The sequence below is a fragment of the Sorex araneus genome, chromosome 5 (genome assembly GCF_027595985.1).
Source record: "Sorex araneus isolate mSorAra2 chromosome 5, mSorAra2.pri, whole genome shotgun sequence".
NCBI classification, from domain to species: Eukaryota; Metazoa; Chordata; class Mammalia; order Eulipotyphla; family Soricidae; genus Sorex; species Sorex araneus.
In genome coordinates, this window is record NC_073306.1 from 131,401,789 (window position 1) to 131,421,868 (window position 20,080).

The 20,080-nt window shown below is 64.4% G+C and overlaps 1 protein-coding gene across 1 annotated transcript in view; it reads right to left on the reverse strand.

The window, feature by feature from the left end:
• The window catches only part of PREX1 (phosphatidylinositol-3,4,5-trisphosphate dependent Rac exchange factor 1), a 120,787-nt gene that overhangs the window by 15,974 nt on the left and 84,733 nt on the right, over window positions 1–20,080 (reverse strand). Inside the window, exons 11-25 of the mRNA XM_055138937.1 lie at window positions 19,492–19,592; window positions 18,477–18,580; window positions 18,298–18,347; window positions 16,181–16,256; window positions 12,082–12,154; window positions 7,806–7,948; window positions 7,168–7,260; window positions 6,679–6,827; window positions 5,851–5,936; window positions 4,622–4,758; window positions 4,065–4,173; window positions 2,339–2,526; window positions 2,056–2,217; window positions 1,349–1,559; window positions 733–976 (exon numbers count right to left, since the gene is read on the reverse strand). Coding sequence (XP_054994912.1) covers window positions 733–976; window positions 1,349–1,559; window positions 2,056–2,217; window positions 2,339–2,526; window positions 4,065–4,173; window positions 4,622–4,758; window positions 5,851–5,936; window positions 6,679–6,827; window positions 7,168–7,260; window positions 7,806–7,948; window positions 12,082–12,154; window positions 16,181–16,256; window positions 18,298–18,347; window positions 18,477–18,580; window positions 19,492–19,592 — 1,926 coding nt within the window. The remainder of the gene's footprint in view (window positions 1–732; window positions 977–1,348; window positions 1,560–2,055; window positions 2,218–2,338; window positions 2,527–4,064; window positions 4,174–4,621; window positions 4,759–5,850; window positions 5,937–6,678; window positions 6,828–7,167; window positions 7,261–7,805; window positions 7,949–12,081; window positions 12,155–16,180; window positions 16,257–18,297; window positions 18,348–18,476; window positions 18,581–19,491; window positions 19,593–20,080) is intronic.

The following is a 20,080-nucleotide window of genomic DNA, read 5'->3' on the forward strand; positions in this document are numbered from 1 at the left end:
GATACACTCACAGATACACACAAACTCACACACACAGACACTCACAGACACACACACACACACAGCCCCCAGCACAAACAGCTCAAGAGTGCACAGCAGGGGCCAGAAAGGACAGCGATAGGCACATACAGACATACACACAGATACACACAAACACACACACACACAGAGACACAGACATACACACAGAGACACACAAACACACACAGACACACAGAGACATACAGACACATAGACACACTCACAGATACAAACTCAAACACAGACACACAGAGACACACTCACAGACACACACACAGAGATAGGCACATACAAACATACACACAGATACACAAACTCACACAGACACACACAGACACATAGATATACCACAGACAGACACATAGACATAGACAAATACACAAATACACAGAAATACACGCAGGCACATGCAAACATATATACAGACACACACATACAGACACACAGAGACACACAGAGACATACACACACACATACACAGACACACAGACACACGCACACACACATACACACAGAGACATACACAGACACACACACATACACAGACACACAGACACACGCACACACACATACACACAGAGACATACACAGACACACACACATACACAGACACACAGACACACGCACACACACATACACACAGAGACATACACAGACACACACACACGTGCACACGTGCGCACACACACGCGCGCGCGCCCAGGCACTCACCTGTTGATCTGGCTCACGTACTGCTTCATCTCCTTCAGGGCCACGTCCAGCCGGGCGAAGAGCTGCTGGTAGGCGTCCTGGATCTCGCGGTCCTCCTGCGTGAGGAGCGAGTGCAGACCCCGCGCCCGTGGCCCGGGGGAGCCCGGGCACAGCACGTCCCCCTCCACGGCAGCCGGGCACCTCCACGAAGGGGCGGCCATGGTGGTGATGCAGTGCTGGGTGTAGGACATGGGGTTCAGGTGGCCTGCGGGGAAGAGGACACTCTGGGAAACAGCTCCGGGACAGCCCCGCGGACAGCCCTGCGCAGGACACCGGGAAGTGAGGACCCCTCCCTGTCAGGCACATTCTCTCAATGTGCCATCGCGCCAGGTAACTGGAAGGTTCCGTCTGGTGCACTTTTCACTCCTATGGATTCTGTTCACACCCTGAGTGCAGGCGTGATGGCCGGCACTCCAGCAGCCTTTGTGCACCATGAGGCAACACTCCAGCTAGGAGCCGTGTCGAGGGAAGGGGACACAGGAAGCAGGGGCCGCTGTCTGTCTGGGCCCTGACCGCTGACCTCCCGCTCTGTGGTGGGTGACCCAAACACCGTTGGCACGGACACGCACGCGGCTACCTTGCTCTGGGTCGAGGCCGATGAGGGAGGGCTTGCGTCCGAAGCGGAGGCTGAAGGACCTGCCGACCGAGGGGGTGGTCTTGGGGTAGGAGACTTCCATGAGGTTGATGTGGCAGTTGGTGGGGCAGAAGTCCAGGCCGCAGAGTGGGTGGGGCTCCGGGGGGGCCTGCTTGAAGGGAGGGCTGACTCGGCTCTTCAGCTCGGCTGCAAACTGGGAGAGGGGGGTGGGGAGCGAGGGGGTCACGGTGAGGCTCCGGCCCCTGGATGCGAGCCCAGGAGGTCCCTGCGAGGCCTCTGGCATTCTCTGTGCTTCCAGGAAGGTGAAATGTGGGGTCTCCGGGCCTCGGACCCACGTCCTCTCTGCATCCCAGCTGTGTGCCCTCCGGGAACTGCCCCCCGCACATCTCTGGAGAGACTAGGACAGGGCTGGCTAAGGGGCCTGAGCCGGCAGGAACTGCTCTAGGTCACTCAGCCGAGAGCCACCGGGGGTCACTCTGTCAGCCCACAAGAAGGGGCGCCAGGGAGTGAGACCCACCGGGAGGGAACAGGGAGACCAGCCATACTCCCCGACACACAGCACAGAGCTGGGCACCTGGATCCAGCCCTGCCTGAAGCTCGCCCCTGGGTTGTCAAGCACCACAGACCGAGTCCCTTCTCCAGCTCCTTCCCACTTATCGGGGCTGGGCCCGGCCCGCGGGGCGCGGTACCTCCTGGTAGCGAGCGATCCTCTGGCCCAGGCTCTCCAGCTTGGCGTCGCAGATGCTGCGGAACTCGAAGTGCGACATGGTCCTCAGGCTGTTGCTCAGGGCCATGAGGCGCCCGCAGTTCTGCACGAAGAGGCTGTCCTCGGCCGCAAAGGCCTCCAGCACCTGCGGGGACGGACAGCCGCTGGGCACACACTCCCCCGCCTGCCCGCAGTCCAGGGGTCCGGGCTGCGTCCCCGCCCCCCCACCCCCCCAGCCCCCGCCCGTTGCCCACCCGGGGCGAGACCTTGGCGGTGAGGCTGAAGCAGCCGCGCGGCTCCACGACCTTCTCCAGCACGTGGCACTTGACGCCCGCTGTGCTCACGTACTCATACACCACACCGTGCTCCAGGGGCCCGTTGTCCACCGTCAGGCTGACCGTGGGGCCGTCCTCCTGCAGGCTCAGCTGGGGGCCCAGCGACAGCAGGGGTGAGGCTGCAAGCCACGGGGAAAAAGAGACGACCCTGAGCGGGGACCCGGGACCACGGACGGGGCGCAGGAAGAGCCGGGCGCCCTGACCGGTGAGCGGCGAGTCCAGCCCGAGGCCTCGGTGCCCCACACAGAAGAGGTGACACTCTCATGGAGGAAACGTCATTGCCGGCCGGGGGGGGGGGGGGGGGCAGCCATGCTGAGAACGGGCAGGCGGCACGTGGACAGGAGCCCACTGCAGACACGGGCCCTGGATCAAGCCAGACCTGAAGCTCGCTGACCCCACTCAAGTTCTTTAGTTTGCTGAGACCACGTTTTCGGGTTTTTTGTTTGTTTATTGTTTTTCGGGGGCTTTTTGGGTCACACCCGGCGATGCTCAGTGGTTACTCCTGGCTCTGCACTCAGGAATTACTCCTGGCGGTGCTCGAGGGACCACATGGGATGTGGGAATCGAACCCGGGTCGGCCACACGCAATGCAAACGCCCTCCCCGCTGTGCTATTGCTCCAGCCCCTGAGACCATGTTTTCATGTAGCCCCATTTCAGTGCTGTGAACGGCGAAGGGAACGACTTTCTCCCCGCTCTGCTCCGAGGAGACCCGCACTCGGTGCTCAGCACCCCTGCATTCCTTCCCCGGCTCGCCCTGTGCTCCTGTGTTCACGCCAACCCGGCCCCCAGCACCCACGAACAGCCTCAGCTTGCTGGACAGCTGCAACCACCCCCCTCTCTTGGGGGCCACCCCGGGGCTGGGGAGGGAGCGGACACTCTGCCTGTCGCCATCGGCCTGTCCCGAGACTGCCCCGGGCTGGGCTGTGCGGGTCTCAGCCGTGGGGGGCTGGCGTCCCACGTAGCCTCATCGCGTGGTTCGAGGGAAGCCCAGCACTGTCCGAGAGAGGCCGTGCAGGCCGCGCTGCCCACAGACTCTGCCTGCCACCACCAACCCCCACCCCAAGCACAGGGGCGGGAGGGGCACTTCTCTGAGACACAAGTGCTCACAGAGCACCTGGAGCAGCTGACCTCAGCACCAAGCTGCAATGAAATCCCCACTGACACTGGGAGGAGGGGCCCAGGGGCACTCAGTGGTCACTCTGAGGTGGGTCACTGAGCAGGGCCGAGTGAGGAGGGGAGCAGGAGAGAGGCTGGGGGCAGGGAGGAGTCTGCCAGACTGGGGAACAGCAGGGGCAAAGGTCCTGGGGCAGGGAGACATTGAGAGAGCAAGAGGCTGGAGCAGAGGGGAGTGGGCCAGGCCGGGCCTCAGGCCGAGAGACTCGGTGAGGGGGTCTATGTGGTGACGCTGGCGACCAGAGGCTGCAGATGCTGCCTGAGCCAAGTCACAGCAGGGTGGGGGGGTAGAGATGGAGACGGGGCTGACGGCCTGCATGGGAGGGGGCTGGGGACGGGCCTGAGAGACGCAGGAGGCCCTGCAGGCAGCAGCCCGGCCCAGGCCCCAGCTCTGGCCCACAGGCTGGCCCTGGCCCAGCCCCGCACCCGGGACAGGGTGGGTGGTGGGTGGGCAGATGCGCGGACGCCCTGGCCGCCCCGTACCTGCGTCGGGCGGGTCCTCCTCCCGGGGCCCCTCGCCCTGTGGCTCCTCGTGGATGGCCCGGGCCTCCTGCATGTCCTCGTGGGTGTGGTAGACCCACTGGTACAGACCCTGGGAGGGGAGGGCAGGGTCAGGCCTCACGCACACGCCCATGTGCCGGGGCCCGTGTGGGTGACGCCACTGCCGGGAAGGCCTCCGAGATTCTGCTCCAGGGCCATCCGGGGGTAGCGCCGCAGGTCCCACGTGGCCGAGGCTCTGCGTTCTCGTGTGGAAATGGGGGCGTCAGGGGTGTCAAGCCCCCACCCCCGCCCCGGGGAGCAGAGCCTGCCTTGGCCACCCTCCAGGGCCTGGGAACGGGCCCAGCACGTGGTTCGGGCTCAGTGACACCTTCCCCAAGTGGCCGCAGAGGGGCACCGGGGACGCCTGCCCCAGAGGCCCAGTAGAATGTCCACTGTGGCCACCAGCGGCCCCCGGTGTGCTGAACAAAGAGGGTCCCACACACCCTCCGCGGAGGAAACCGAGGCAGGCGGGCAGCCCGAGGGGACAGGGAGGGGCTCACCAGGGCGTCTTCCCGGCGGCTCCGGAACGCCTGGAAGTGCTCCAGCACCTCGGAGGCACTGCCGCCGGCCACGCTGGTGCCGCTGACCTTCAGCACGCACTGGCCGGCACAGAGTCCCGCGGCCGCCGCCTCCGAGCCTGCGGGAAGAGGGGGGGCGTGAGGGCAGACACCCACAGGGCCGGCCCATGGAGAGCTAGGCCCGGCCTCGAACCCGAAACAGCCCCGTCAGAGCCACATGCTTCCAGGTCCCCGAAAACCCGTCCCTGGGGGCCAGCGGGACACGGACCCTGCAGCCACGGGCTCGTCCCCCGGGTTCCACTGCGGCCCCCAAAGCACAGGACGGCAGACATGCGCTGCCGTGCCCACGGGGGCCGGGACTCAGGCCAGCGCGACCTCGGGCAGTGCCACCCCCCCTCTGGGCCTCGGCAGCCGCTCTGCAGGGTGGGGACAACAGCGTCCCTGCGCCAGGCTCTGAGCTCAGACCCCCCTGGCACACCCAGGCCCAACTCCGCTGGGCACCCGGGGTGGCCTTGGCCCCGCACTCGCCCGCATGCGCCCACGGGGCACAGCTGCACCCGCCCTGGGCACTGCGGCGTCTTCACCAGGCGGGGGGAGACCCCGCGGCCCCCGCCCACCCCGCGCATGTCTGCAGACTGCCCCGGGCTCTCCGGGAGGCAAAACCGCCCTGGGCCCAGAGTCACAGCTCCGAGGAAGGTCCCCAACACCCGATCACTCAGCAGCAGCCTGCAGGCGCGTCCACCCCCCCGCCCCCCGAGGCAGCTTCTGAACACGCAGCCCACCAGGATTGCAGCCTTGCAGCCCCCGGACACCATCGAATAGAAACAAACAACAGGGGCTGGTCTGGGGCCGAAGGGTCAGAAGCCGGGACGGCCGCCAGCCGTGGCTCACAGCAGATTCGGCTCCAGCGGGTCCCCGGGCTGGCCGGGCCGCAGACTCGGCTCACAATGGACCTGGAGGGACCTGGCCACAGGCCACGCGCAGCCGCCCTGGCAGCTGGACACGCGGCCACATCCTCACCGCAGTCCCCGCCACTCCCTGTTGCCTTCCTCCCGGCTACCTGCCGGCACAGGCCGACCCCCGCGGGCGCGCATGTGAGTGTGTGTGTGTGTGTGTGTGTGTGTGTGTGGGCAGTGCGAGGGCGAGGGAGAGCTCGGTCGGCCCTGACGGTGACCAAAGACAGGCCGCCACCCCCCGGGGGTCCCGCTCACCTCGGCCCACGGCGTAGACGTACGGGGGCGCAGCGCCGCGGATCTGGAAGCACAGGGAGTCGGGGCGGTCCGGGACCCTGATGACCCTGCGCGGGCAGAAGCGGACGGTTGGCAGACACTTCTCGACACCGGAGCAGGATGGCCGGGAGGTGGGTACCCGGGGCTGGGCCTCGGGGGCTCGGGGGCTCCCGGCTGCGGCCCCTTCCCGCCCTCACAGGCGGGGGCACGAGGGACCCCACAGCCGCCGCTCGCGGGGTGTGTCCTGCAGGGGCGGGTCTGGGCACGGGGGGGGGGGGGGGTGGGTGGGGAGGGAAGGCCTGGCCCTGCCCAGCATCACGGTCACGGTCATCATCGGGGGCTTCCCTCCGGCCCGCCTGGGGGTCCTGCTGGCTCCTCTGAGAATCTGGAGCGGGCGGGTGCTCCCTGTCTCCCCCACACAGCCCCCCCCGCCACGCCCCTCCCCAGAGCAGCAGGGGTGTGTCCCGGAGAAGGGAGGGGCAACACACACCAAGTGCCGCTCGCCCCTGCTCCCCCCGGGAGGCCACCCCAAGCCTCTGCCCAGAAGGAACCTTCCAGAACCCGCACAGGCCACGCCTGCCCTCTGCTCAGGGTCGTCCCGGGCTCCCCCTCCCGCTCCTGGGGCCGCCCACCCCCAGAGCCCGCCCACCCCGACGCCCCTCTAGGCCCCTGCGGGTCCTCCTTGCCCCGTCTCTGCCCCGTCCCTGTCCCGCCCGCTTGCTCGGAGCCAGTGTCCGAGGCTGGGGCCCCGTATCCCCCGGGCCTGTATTCCCCACCCCCCCAGATGCGCCCGCCCCCCTTGGCACTCACTCCTTGGCCTTGGCGGCCACCAGGACGCGCAGCGGGCGGCGGGAGCAGAAGGCCTGGTTGAGGACGGTCTCCACCTCGGAGAAGGGCCGCGTGGACACCAGGTCCTCGTTGATGGAGCAGATCCTGCGGCCCACCTGCAGGCCGGCCATCTGGGGGCCGCGGGGAGGGCCGCGGGGTTATGGGCCATCGGGGCGAGCAGCAGGACCCCCAGGGCAGGAGACAGCCCCCCCACCCCGCGCAGCCCCTCTCCTCTCCACGGGGAGGGCTCAGGGGACCCCTGGGCCTGAGGGCCACTCCCCAAGGCCGCGCTGCCTCCCGCCCTGTCCACCGCAGCCCACAGAGAACCAACCAGCGGCTCCTCCGGCACCTCCCCGTGCGGCCAGCAGAGGGCGCCAGAGGTCCACAGGCGCGGCCCAGCTGCCCATCCAGGACTCAGTTTCCCCTGTGTGGGCGATGAGCCCCGGGGGCCCGGCTGCGTCCCCCGCTCACCTCGGCCGGCGAGCCCCTCTGCACCGACTTCACCACCACGGCCCTGTTCTTCTCCTCGATCTCGAAGCCATAGTCCTCCTCCTGGGGCGGGATCTGCGGGTGCGGGCGGGAGACTCGGGTGGGGGGGCGGCCCGGGCTCCCACGGCCTCTGCCTGACACCCGGCCCAGCCAGAACACACGGAGGAGGGGAAGAGGCTGGGCGGGGGGTGCAGGAAGGTCTCGGCGCGGCCAAGCCCATGTGGGTGGGTCCCTGCCGCCTCCATGTGGCCCCACCCCCACTCGAGCACAGAGCTGGGAGCAGCCCCGAGCACGGCCAGGTGCTGCCCAAACCCCCACCTCCCGGGAAGAGGGGCAGGGGGGCTGAATCTAGTGGCGGGTCACGTGTCCAGCCTCTGGGCGCTGCCGGGGGTCCCTCCGGCCCCGGTGCACCCCAGGGGCCCCCACAGCCGGGCCAGGATGGAGCCTGCTGCCCTCGGGGAAACTCTCCCTGCCCCGAGGGGCATTTAGGGACGCGGGGAGGGGGAGGCATTTCCGGGCCCGGGCTGGGACCTGGGGGTCGGCCAAGAGTGAGAGAGCGAGAGAAGAGAGTGGGCTCGGCAGAGCACCCAGACGACCCCCCGCGCCCGCCCGCCGCCTACCAGCAGGCGCTTGGCCAGAATGTTCTCCAGCAGCCGGAAGTCGCTGCGCAGCTGCTTGTTCCTGCCGCCGGTGCCCTCCATCTCCTCGTCGGCATGGAAACGGAAGTACTGGGACTCGTCCTTGAACTCGCTCTTCTCCAGCACTGCCAAGGCCCGGCCCGGGTCAGCCCGCGGCAGCACCACCGGGCCCCACCTGGGCCGGGCCTGGCCCTGTCCGGCCTTTCACGCCACGGGACCCTAGGCCGGCACGAAGGCAGCCGGGGGAGGGGGGGGCGACCCCGAGATCTGAGCCCCGGGCTTCTGAAAAGCCCAAACGGTCCCAACGGGACAGGGCGGGAGCAGATGCGGGGACGCGGTCGTGCTGGGGGGCGGAGCTCGTGTCCACAGTGCTCAGGCTGTGAGGAGGGACGGGCCCGTCCTGGGGCCACTGGGTCCTGAGGCACCCCCCAGCCTGGGAGCCTGATCTAAGTTTCCAGAGAACAGTGGAAGCTCATCCAGGGGGGATGTCAGGGTATCTGTCGTCCGGAGTTTAGGAAGACGACTGTCACCTTAGGCTATTCCCAAGGAGCGATGCGAGATGAGTGACCCGGTGCCTGTGAGGGGCAGGCTGGAGCGTCTGTGAAGGCGCGAGGGGGCGGGCTTGGCGTGGGCAGACTGACTGTGACCAACCACTGTGAACGACTTTATTTAAAGTAAAATTGAAATGTAAAAGGACGCCTGTTTATGAGGGGCTCCAGGGAGCACCAACACAGAGACCTGAGCTGGGCCGGCAGGTGGCAGCCGCAGGAGTGACTCTAGTGCCGAGGCCAGCGGGGAAACCAACGTCGAGACGGGGACCGGCCCCCAAGTGGGAAACCAACGAAAAAAAGGCCCTCAGGGAGCGGAGCCAGAGGACAGCGGGCAGGGCGCTGGCCTTGCACACGGCTGACCTGGCGTCCCACACGGCCACCAGAGCACTGTCAGGAGTGATTCCTGAGAGCAGTCAGGAGAGACCCTGAGCATCGCCGGGTGTGACCCAAAAAGCCAGTAAGCAAGAGAGAGAGAGAGAGAGAGACAGAGACAGAGACAGAGACACAGAGAGAGAGGGAGAAAGAGGTAGAGACAGAGAGGGGGAAGAGGGGGGAGAGAGAGACAGAGACAGATAGAGAGAAGAGACAGAGACAGACAGAGACAGAGGAAGAGAGGGAGACAGAGCAGAGACAGAGGGGGAGAGAGAGAGAGCAAGAGAGACAGAGACAAACAGAGAGACAGAGACAGAGAGAGAGAGGGGGAGAGAGAGAGCAAGAGCGAGAGACAGAGAGGGAGAGAGAGAGACAGAGAGAGAGGGCAAGAGAGAAAGACAGAGACAGAAAGGGAGAGAAAGAGCAAGAGAGAGCGAGAGCGAGAGAGAGAGAGAGAGAGAGAGAGAGAGAGAGAGAGAGAGAGAGAGGAAAGGCCCTCAGCCCACAAGGCATCAGAAACGGCCCAAGGCTGGGACCACACAGACAGACCCACCCATTCTCCACACAGAAAACAGTGTTTTCTGTGTTTGTTTTAATTAGGGCTTGGGGTTTTGTTTTATTTCTTGGCTACACCTGGCAGTGCTCAGGGATCACTCCTGGGGGAACTCAGGGGGCCACACGGGGTGCCAGGGGTAGGCCCGGGTCAGCAGCGCCTTAGCCCACTGGGCTGTCTCCCTGGCCCCCCACAAATAAAGCTTTATTGGAACAAAGCCACAGGGGCTGCCATATCGCCACCAGAGGGCGACTGTGTCGGGGTCACCGGCCCAAGACCCAACTATGTTCCTGAGGATTTCCTGAGCTCCGCTCCAGGGCAAGTCGGGGAAACCAAGGAGGCTGATCGGGAATCTCTGACACGTGACGTCAGCCCTGCGGGTGACCATGGGGAGCCAGGCCCGCGGGGCACAGGCGTGTCCAGGACACAGGGGCGCGGCGGACCCTCTCGGACCCTCTCGGACGGGGCGCCCGAGGCTCGGGAAGAAAATGAAACACACAAGGACACCGAGCTCACGTCCGCGGAGACAGAGGGGGCCCAAGGGCCCGGAGGGCGAGCCCAGCACAGAGAGTCGGCCCTGGCCTGCGGCCGCCCCCCGGGTCTCAGCCCCCAGCCCCCTGCAGTAACGCCCGAGCCCAGAGCCGGGAATCAGTCCTGAGCCCCCCCCCCCTGCCGTGGGGTCCCCAAATGAAACCAAACCAAACCCCAGCAAACAAAGGAGAGGCCTGGGGCAGGGGAGGGGTCAGGAGGGACACTCAGCCTGGGCCAGTGCCCCCGCCCCGGCGCCCCCAGCCACACGGGGCAGTGAACCCCCCATACGCCCCACCCCCACTTCTGTGCTGAGCAGACACCCAAATTGCCACTTTGCCCAGGGCGGGCCACCAGCTCCGGGCCGCGAGGGAGGGGCCGGCTCTGCCCGTCCTGTAAACAGTCACCCAAAGGGCGGGGGACGGGGGGGCGCGGTGCTTCTTCCAACACAGAAACATGGGGGTCGATAGCTGGCGCCTCGAGTCTGGTCTGGGGGGGGGGGCGGGGGCCGGACTTCCCGAGAGGAACCAGACCCGGGTGTGCAGCCCAACTCAGCTATTTCCTAACCCCGCCGTACCCTCACGGGGAGTGGACAGTGTGCCTCAGTTTCCCCGTCTGTGGTAAAGCGAGCGGCTGGGCCACCCGCCCAGGGCCCAAGGCCCAGGCCTAGAAGTCTGGGGGCACCCCTGCCGCCCCGCCCGCGCCTCCCCTGCCCTTCCCCGCGGCCGAGAGCTTCGGCCCGTTCCCATTTTAGCCGCTTCTGAGCGTGTGGCGGGGAGCAGGGGCCTCGCCCGGCAATTTCCCTCCCCAGGGCCCGAGGGTGCCGGCACCCCCCCCCTCACCCTGTGTCCCGCCAGCCGCCTTCCCGGAATGGCAGGGTGGACCCCTAATTACTCTCACCCACAAATGAGAGGCTCTGCCCCGGCCGGCCCTCCTCGGGCAGCAAGTGGGGCCTGGGGACTCTGACGACACGGGCAGAGGGACGGGGACGCCCAGGCTGCCGGCCCACACGGGGACAGTCCTGAGCACAGAGTCGGGCTCGGGGGGACGGAGCACAGCCGAGACGCTGAGGCGGGGCGGGGGGGTGGGGGGTACTGCTTCCTGCGAGTCAGCTGGGTCAGGCCGGGGACTGGCACAGTCGTGGGGTGAAGCGACACAGGGACGGGGCCACGGGATGGGGGCCACAGGGGCACAGGACAATATTACAGGGATTGGGAAACAGGAACACAGGGACGGGGTCAGGGGACACAGGACACGGGGCAGGAGGACACGGCTGTGGACACAAGAACAAGTGGACAGGAGCAGGGACACGAGGATGGGGCAGGGGAGGTGCTGGGAGGGGGGTCCCGAGGGGACAAGCAGGGGGCGGGCGAGAGGCAGGCTGAGGGGGGCCCAGGCCCCTGACACTTGCTTTTGGAGCAAAGGCCAAAGGCTGCTTTGGAAACGGGAGGAAGCCAGTTCCCGCTCCCGCTCTGGTGGTGCCTGGCCACCGACCACGATTCTGAATTGTGGGGCTTCCCCCACCCCTGCAACTGGGGTGAGGTCTCATCCCTGTAATTAGGGCCAAGTCCTCCCCTAAAAATAGGGTGAGTCCTCCCACATGAATGAACTGAGTCCTCCCCATGTGAATGGGGTGAGACCTCCCTGCGAGTGGGGTAAGTCCTCCCGAGAATAGGGTGAATCCTCCCGAGAATGGGTTGAGTCCTCCCATGAATGGGGTGAGTCCTCCTGGGATTGGGGTGAATCCTCCCATGAATGAGTGAATCCTCCCGAGAATGGGGTGAGTCCGACCGAGAATGAGGTGAGTCCTCCCATAAATGGGTGAGTCCTCCCGAGAATGGGGTGAGTCCTCTCGTGAATGGGTGAGTCCTCCCGTGAATGGGTGAGTCCTCCCGAGAATGGGAGCGTCCTGTCCCTGACGCCAGGGCTCACACCTGTCTCCGTCTAAATGCACGGGGGCCCCTTTCTCCTGAAGACGCCCAGTGTGGGGTGGGACGGGCCTCCTGGGGCTCCCCGCGGGAAGAGCACTGACTCCCGGGGGCCAGGACGGGCCACCTGGCTGCCCTCCTGCCCGGCCCAGCCCAGGGAAGCCCAGGAGCCAGCCGGCCGCATGTCCCCGAGGAAGGCTGCTCCATGTCCCCACCGCCGCGAGCTGGGCCCTCACTTCCTCTCAGCACCAGCTGGCCCCCCGCGCCCACGGCAGGGCGGCAGCCTCGCTCCCTCCGGCCTCAGTTTCCCCTCCCGGGGTCGTTACCGTGGTGCATGAAGCCATTGTTGCACAGGCCCACGCCGAGCGCCACCGCCTCCTCCCGCGTCTGACAATCGCCCTGGAAGGGAACAGGGGAGGCCATGAGGAGGGGCTGGGCAAGGCGGGACCCCCGAGCCCCCAGGGACCCTCCGCCTGCCGGGCGCGGCGCCCTGATGGCCGAGAAGGGGCCGGTTAAGGCGGGAGACTCGAGCCAGCAGAGCCTGGTCCCGCTCTGCCCTGGGATGAGACCCACACGGGCACAGACCTAGAGTTTCTCTCCAGACCCCCTCCCTCTCAGCCGGGGAGGCCAAGGAGAGAAGCCAAACTCGCTGGGGGCGGGGAGCTCTGGCAAGCCCACTTATCCCTGGCCCGGCCACTCTCTTCCTCCCGCCTGGGACTCAGATGCGACAGCTGGTGCTCCTGCAATCACCCTAGAGCCAAGAGGAGCCTAGAGCACAGCAGCACAAAGGACGGTAACAGGCCAGAGGGGCGCATGGGGGTCCCCAAAGTCCTTCTGGGGCTGCCCACGCAGCTGGGGACCTCTGACCTCTCACTCGGAAGGAAAACGAGTCTCTCACTCACTTCAGCCCCTGTGCTGGGGTCTCTGATGTCAGAAACCAGCTTCTTGCTGACCAGTCTCTGGCCACTGACCAGCAGAGTGCCCACGAGGGCCTCTGGGACGTCCCTCCCCTCAGGGAAAGGCAGCGAGAGGGCAAGTGAGGACGTGCCACGCGGAGCAGGAGCTGAGGGGCCCGGCGTGAAAGGCGGAAGGTTCTGGATTGTGGCTGAGGCCACTAGACGTCAGGGGGCCCGAGCTCAGGGCAGGACATCCCCGCGGGGCAGGCGAGGCCCAGGCCAGCCCCCGCCCAGCAGCTGGGGCGAGCAGGGCAGCTCCAGGCTTCTCTCTCTCCAGGCTACGGGGCCGCCGACCCTGGGTGGACCTTGGCCTTCCTGCCCGACCGCAGGCCTCTCGCTCCTCTCCCCGGATGACCCAGAACCTGTTTATTTCTGGGAACCTGGCCCGTGCGGGCGCAGGCGGCCAGAGCAGCAAACGGGGGGAGGGCAAGGGAGGGTCCAGCAGGGGTGAGGCTCAGAGCGGCGCGGGCAGCAGGGGGGGTGAGGGGGCGAGGCGGCCAGCGGTGGCCCTGCATGCCTGCCCCGTGCCGCGTGGGGGCCAGTGCCATGGGCAGGGCTCGCTGTGTTGACGCGGCCGGCGACACAGGTCAACAGCCACGGAGCCGAGTCCTGCGGGCGCCACAGCTGGGCCGGTTTCCCGGCTCCACACCCCCCGCATCGGCCGTGACCGCTCTGCTTCCATTTCCTTTGACAGATTTTCCTCCCAGGCTTTTGCCCTCCACGTTCCGAAGCCTCTGCCACTCCGCAAGCAGTGCTCCCAGTCCAGAACCCACCACACAACCCAGGCTCCCGGCAACGCCCACGGAAGTCTTCACAGTGGCTGTTGTCACGGGCCCTTGTCAGCAGGTTACTATTATCAGACTTGCCCCCTAACACATACACACACGTTACACACGTGAGCACGCACACGCGCACACACACACACACACACACACGAGCACGCACGCTCAGGGCTGCCCTCAAGGCAAGAGGCAAGTTACATAAGAGACTCTCAGGTTCCTTCCCAATGAAGTAAGGATAATAAGTGGGACCTATTATTTTTTCCTCCAGGTTGTTCTGAGGATTGAGGAAATGCACCCGGATCAGAGCTGATAAGAGGGCAGCCTCGTCTATCCCTGCTAATCCCTGCTTAAGCCTCAGAGTGAAGAGAGCCCCTTCCCAGCCTCAAGGAGTGAATCCCAAGGAATTCACAAAGTTGCAGTGGGTGGGCACTCGCCTGGCATGCCTCGGACTGGGGGTTTTGATTTTGACCGGGTACCCCACATGGTCCCCAGAGAACTGCCTGAAGCGTTCCCTGAACACAGAACCAGGATGTGGCTCAAAAAAAAAAAAAATCTTCTGCACCTGTCTCTGCTGCCTACCTCTGGTCAGAGATCTACACAGGTGTGATGTCTGGAGCTGTGGCAGCCTCTCTGTGACTATGAGGCAACGGCCACCAGGACGGCGGAACGGGAAGATGGGAAGAGCCTGGATGTAAGGGGAACTGCCAAGCGCCAGGTCTGTGAATTCCAGACGCCTTAGCGAAGTGAGGAAACGTCTTTGCTGTCTGAGGCTGCCCACTGTAGGCTCTTCACTGCACAGGCTGGTTCTGCTAGATACAGCCACAGCACGGCGAGCCAGTAGGTGCCAGTCAACACTGGCACAAGCAGCAGAAGCACCGACAAGCCGGGAGAGAACAGGCATTCACAGGGCCCAACACTCCTACGGCACCAAGCGTCTCTGCTTCTCGCCTTCCCTGCGGAGGGCTGAGGCGGAGATCCAGTTTTCAAAGGCAGAGTCTGGGCAGCCCACACCATATTCTGGGGCTGGTGTCCTCTGTCCTCCAGGCAACCCGGGAAGCTCCTTCTGCATCAGTTCCGATAGTCCCCAGACCGGGCTAAGGGCCGGGTCCAGCCTTGCTGTAGGTCCCTGCAGCCTTCCCTCCACCATCCCAGCTCCGCGGGAAGACTGATGGGCGGGCGGGTCTCCAGTACCTCTGACATGACAGAGGCCACGCCCAGGGGTGGGCACATCCAGGCCCAGCACCAATCAGCAAAGCACAACCCCACTGACAGACACAGGCCACGCCCAGGGGCGGGCACAGCCAGGCCCAGCACCAATCAGCAAAGCACAACCCCACTGACAGACACAGGCCACGCCCAGAGGCGGGAACAGCCAGGCCTAGCACCAATCAGTGAAACGCAACACCCCCCACTAACAGACACAGGCCACGCCCAGGAGCGGGCACAGCCAGGCCCAGCACCAATCAGCAAAGCACAACCCCACTGACAGACACAGGCCACGCCCCGGGGCGGGCACAGCCAGGCCCAGCACCAATCAGCAAAGCACAACCCCACTGACAGACACAGGCCACGCCCAGGGACGGGCACAGCCAGGCCCAGCACCAATCAGCAAAGCACAAACCCCACTGACAGCGACACAGGGCCGGGCACAGCCAGGCCCAGCACCAATCAGCAAAGCACAACCCCAGCAGAGGCTGGTAGCTCCTGGCTAAGCCTGACCTGGCAGTGCGCGGGCACTCCAGGAAAGGTCTGCTCCCGGAAGGTGCCAAGCTGGCATTTTGGAGACCCCTGAACCCAGGCGCATGGGGATCCCACTTAAGTCTTTCGCCCCTGATGACTGGCTTCCTGGTTGTATTGTCCCTGAACCTCAATTTTTTTTCTTTTTGGGTCACACCTGAAGATGCACAGGGGTGGGGCCGGAGCGATAGCACAGCGGGTAGGGCGTCTGCCTTGCACGCGGCCGACCCGGGTTCGATCCCCGGCATCCCATATGGTCCCCCAAGCACCGCCAGGAGTAGTTCCTGAGTGCAAAGCCAGGAGTAACCCCTGAGCATCGCTGGGTGTGACCCAAAAAGCAAAAAAAAAAAAAAAAAAAAAAAAGATGCACAGGGGTTACTCCTGGATTGCTTCACCTTCTAAACCCTGTGGTTGCAAGTCCTAGGAGTGCTGCGGTTCTTGGCCCAGAACTGGGGGTGAGCTCGCTCAACACTGTGCCAGCACCGAGGAGAGAACCCCAGACCACACCCAGCCCCCGGTTATTCAGAAGGACTGTTTTAGCTCCACTTTAGGGGAGACTGAAGCACGGGGCGGCTGTGCATTCGTAGGAGATACCTCAGCGAGGGAATCCGAGTGCTAGGATCCGAACCCAGATCAGCCAGCACATGCTCTGGGCATCCCAGACCTGCAGACCTAAACCCGGGGTTGCTTCGAGAGCTCCCAGCCCAGAGGGGTCCCACATCACAGCCCCCAGCACTGGGGCCGGAGCACAGCTTGGAGAGCGTTTGCCTTGCACATGGCCGACCCCAGGTTTGATCCCTGGCATCCCATATGGCTGCCCCAGCCCCACCAGGGGTGATCCCTGAGTGCAAGCAGGCGTAAACCCTGAGCATCGCCAGGTGTGACCCCCAAACAAAACAAAATCCAGTGATCACAAGTGTCTTTTCCAAACGCAAGCCCAGGTGTCCCACCTGCGCCAGCAGCCAGTCCACCAGCTTGCTCCCGGGCAGCACCGACTTGTACGTCTTCAGGTGATAGTCACGGTCCCTGCGGGGAGGGAAGCTCGGTGAGAACAAGGCAGGCCCAGGAAATAAGTGCGTCCAGGACCACGGGGCGTGGGGCGTGGGGGTGGGTGAGGGTGGGCAGGGCACCCAGCCTCCAGATTCTACTTCATCACAGGGGGGTCTGCCCTGGACCCCCATTTTCACCGTGACAGATGGCGGGGTAGGGGCTGGAAGGCTCTAGAAACTGTCCTCTCGTCAGCTCAAGTGGGGGTCTGTTAAACAGGTAGAGACTTTGCCCTACACACACACACACACACACACACACACACACACACACACACACACACACACACACACACACACACACTGGTTCTGATGTGGCCAGGGCAGGCGGGGCATGTTGGAATCTCAGAGGCAGAGACCAGGGATGCAGGGACGATGCTAACCCCCTCTCCCTGTCCTCCAGTGGCCCAGCACAGCCCCCGCCCAAAAAAAATAAGTCACATGTTTGGCACCCAGAGTGCCAGACCGCAGCCAGGAAACCCCCACGCCCGCCCTTTGTGTCTCGCTGCGGTGAGCACTGTGCCCCAGAAACCCCCACCCAAGCAAGGCGGGGGGCCGTGGGCTTCCTGCACTCCGAGGCGGAGCCGGTCCCACCACCTCACTTCCTGCAGACACAGCACCTTCGCAGCACAGAAGCCCACAGACGGCTGAGCGGGCCGGGGCGGGGGTGGTGGAAGTTTCTGGAACGTTATCAAACTAGGGCTCTGGCAGGTTACGTGTGCAGAGGTCTCCACCCACCTCTGCTGCTTCCTTCGAGGGCGGGGAGGGGTGTCTCCTGGACCCTGAGCACCCGCCCGCCTTCTGGGACTACCAGCGGGGCAGGGGAGGAGGCACCCAGGCCTGACCTCCAGGGAGGCCAGCGAATGTCTCCCTCCTCTGAGAGGAGACGGGGAATTCTCGGCAGCCAAGTAGAGGTCACCTCCCTTTTCCAGGATGTGGTCCAGTGTCTGCTTTTCTAGAACATTCACCATGGGCCAGGGACACGGTGGTGCGGTGGGCTCAGCTTACCCCATTCTGCAGATGCAGACTCAGCCCGGGCCGCCCAGCTCACACACACACACACACACACACACCTGACCGCCCACACACACATGCACACACACACACACAATGCCCAGCTCTCTCACACACACACACGCCGCCCAGCTCACATACACACACACACACACACACACACACACACACACACACACACACACACAGCCCTGACACACTCGGTGGGTCGTGCTGCTGCCCTGCAAATGCCTCTCGTCCACGCACGGGGCGTCCAGCCGGAATCACTCAGCTGGCCCCGCAGCTCTGGGCTCACGCCCGGGGGTGGCTGAGCCAGCACCGACTCGCAGAGGCGGTCTCACGAGCGCGAGGACCCCTCTGAACAGGGTAATTAAGAACCAGGGACCACGGGATTTTTTTTTTAATGTCTTAATTAAATCATTCCTTTGCTCAGCACAAGGAATTAAAACGAAATTGCACTGTCGGGTCTCACAGGCTTAGGGCCGGGGGACTCCGCAGCGTCTGGGCTGGGTAGACACACACACCCTCCTGGAGCCGGAGAAAGTTAAAGTTCTTCCAGAAGGTTCTGTTGATTGAGGTCTGAGGAGCCAGCCAGTGCACAGGTTCCCCACCCGGAAGGAGCTAATGACAGGGGGGGGGGAGGGGGGACGCAGACCCACCAGAGCGCCCCCAAGGTGCCTCTGCCTGAGCAGCCCCAGAGGAAACAAGGAAAGCTGGACCCCGGGTGCTGGGCCGTGACAAGTCCTGGGCAGGGCACAGGCCGGGCCCCTGGGACTGGAGGCACGTGACGAAAGCCAAGGAGACGAGTCTGGCAGCACCCAGGCGGGGATGGCAGAGACAGAGCCCCGGGGGGCAGCTCCCGCCAACCACAGGGGGGAGCCGAGACCCTGGGGGTCAGGTGACTACCCAGGTCACAGAGGGAACAGGTGCCTGAGCACAGGAGAGGCTCAGGGCGGGTGAGCGATGGCCCCGGACACTCAGGAAGGCCGGGCCGAGGGGACACTTACTTGATCATGGGCGTGTAGAGACTGTGCAGGCGGCAGTAGAGTCTCACGCCCTGGAAGCAAACAAGGGTCGGGGGTCTTCACGCAGGCCCACCCTGCCGCGGGCTGCACACGAGGGCTCCCGGCAGGGTGGGGGTGGGGGGCGGGGGGCAGCGGGGCCTGGGGGGCCGGCGGGGGCCTACCTTGGACACGATGTCCTCCAGCTCACTGCGGGCCTTGTAGGTGCCGTCGTCGTAACGGAACCGGTACATCACCTGCTCGTTCTTGAACTGGTGCTTGTCGGAGACTGAGGGACACAGCGGGCGTGAGGCTGGGGGTGTCCCTAGGCGCTGCCCACCACCCAGGGCCAGAGCAGGGTCAGCCTCACCAGACCCTCAGGAACCAACCGTGCAGACCTGCCGTCTGGGGAACGAATCTGCAGGGCCCCCAGCAGCTCCTGGGTCCCAGACCCCTGCCGGCCCTAACCATCCAAACCCCCGTCCCTTCAGAACCCTCCAACCTCACCTTCCAGGCGCCTCCCCCACCCCGAGGCAGCCAGGACCACCCCACCCACCTCAGCCCCAGGACATTTGCACAGGCTGCTCCCTCGGCCTGGACCCTCACATCCCCAGACCCTGCCCTCAGGGTCACCTCTCAATGAGACCCACCCAGCCCCTGCTCCAAGCTGAGCCCCACTCCCGCTTTCCCTCCCTTGTATGTGGCACCACCTGCACACATACACACACACACACACACACACACACACACATATCCACACGCACATGAACTCACACGTGCAGCCACACACATACATGCTTGCATGTACACTCACCCATGTGCACATGCACCCACATACATGCACTGCCACAGACGCACACACGCATGCACATACACTCACATATGCATACGCACATGCATACCGTACACATACCATCATGGCCGCGGTGCAGACAGGCGGTACTGTGCACCCTGCCATACCCCACGCACACGAGCACGGAGCCTGCAGTTAACGGTTCCCATCCACACTCTCAGAGGGACGACACAGACACAGAAGATTCCACCTGCTTTGCAGGGACATGCGGGAAACTCTAATGTTCCCCCGCCTCGGCCAGCTGCGAGACAGAACTTCTCGCAGAGAAGGGCGGCCAGACAGAACTTCTGCGTGCCCCTGTCCCCAAGGTAGCCAGCAGGAGCTGCCCCCAGCCCAGCCCCCCTCACCATGGTGGATAATCCCATTCTCCAGCAAAGCTTGGCCCAGGTTGACGCCTTCTTCCGTCTTGCTGATTTCTCCAATCTCCAGGAGCCAGGAAACAAACTCGCTGCCGGAAACAGAAGGTGCCATTGAGAGAATCTCTCCGTCCTGGGACCACAGGGACCCAGCCATGACCTCATCTACTCCTGGAAGCTAGAAGCTTCTAGAGGGAAGTAAACCCGAGGACCCCACAGCCCTGGAGGCTGACCTCAGGGTTCTCCTCATAACCGATGGCAGAAATGGGTGTGACTGACTCAGGCTCTTCCCCAAGCTCGCTGGATGAATGCACTGATGAAGGGGTGGATGGATGGATGATGGATGGATGGATGGATGGATGGATGGATGGATGATGTATAGGTGAATGATGAATGATGGATGGATGGATGGATGATGGATGGGTGGAAGGATGATGGATGGATGGAAGGATGATGGATGGAAGGATGATGGATGGATGGATGGATGGATCATGGATGATGGATGGATGGATGGATGGATAATGGATGGATGGATGATGGATGAATAGATGATGGACGAATGATGAATGGATGATTGATG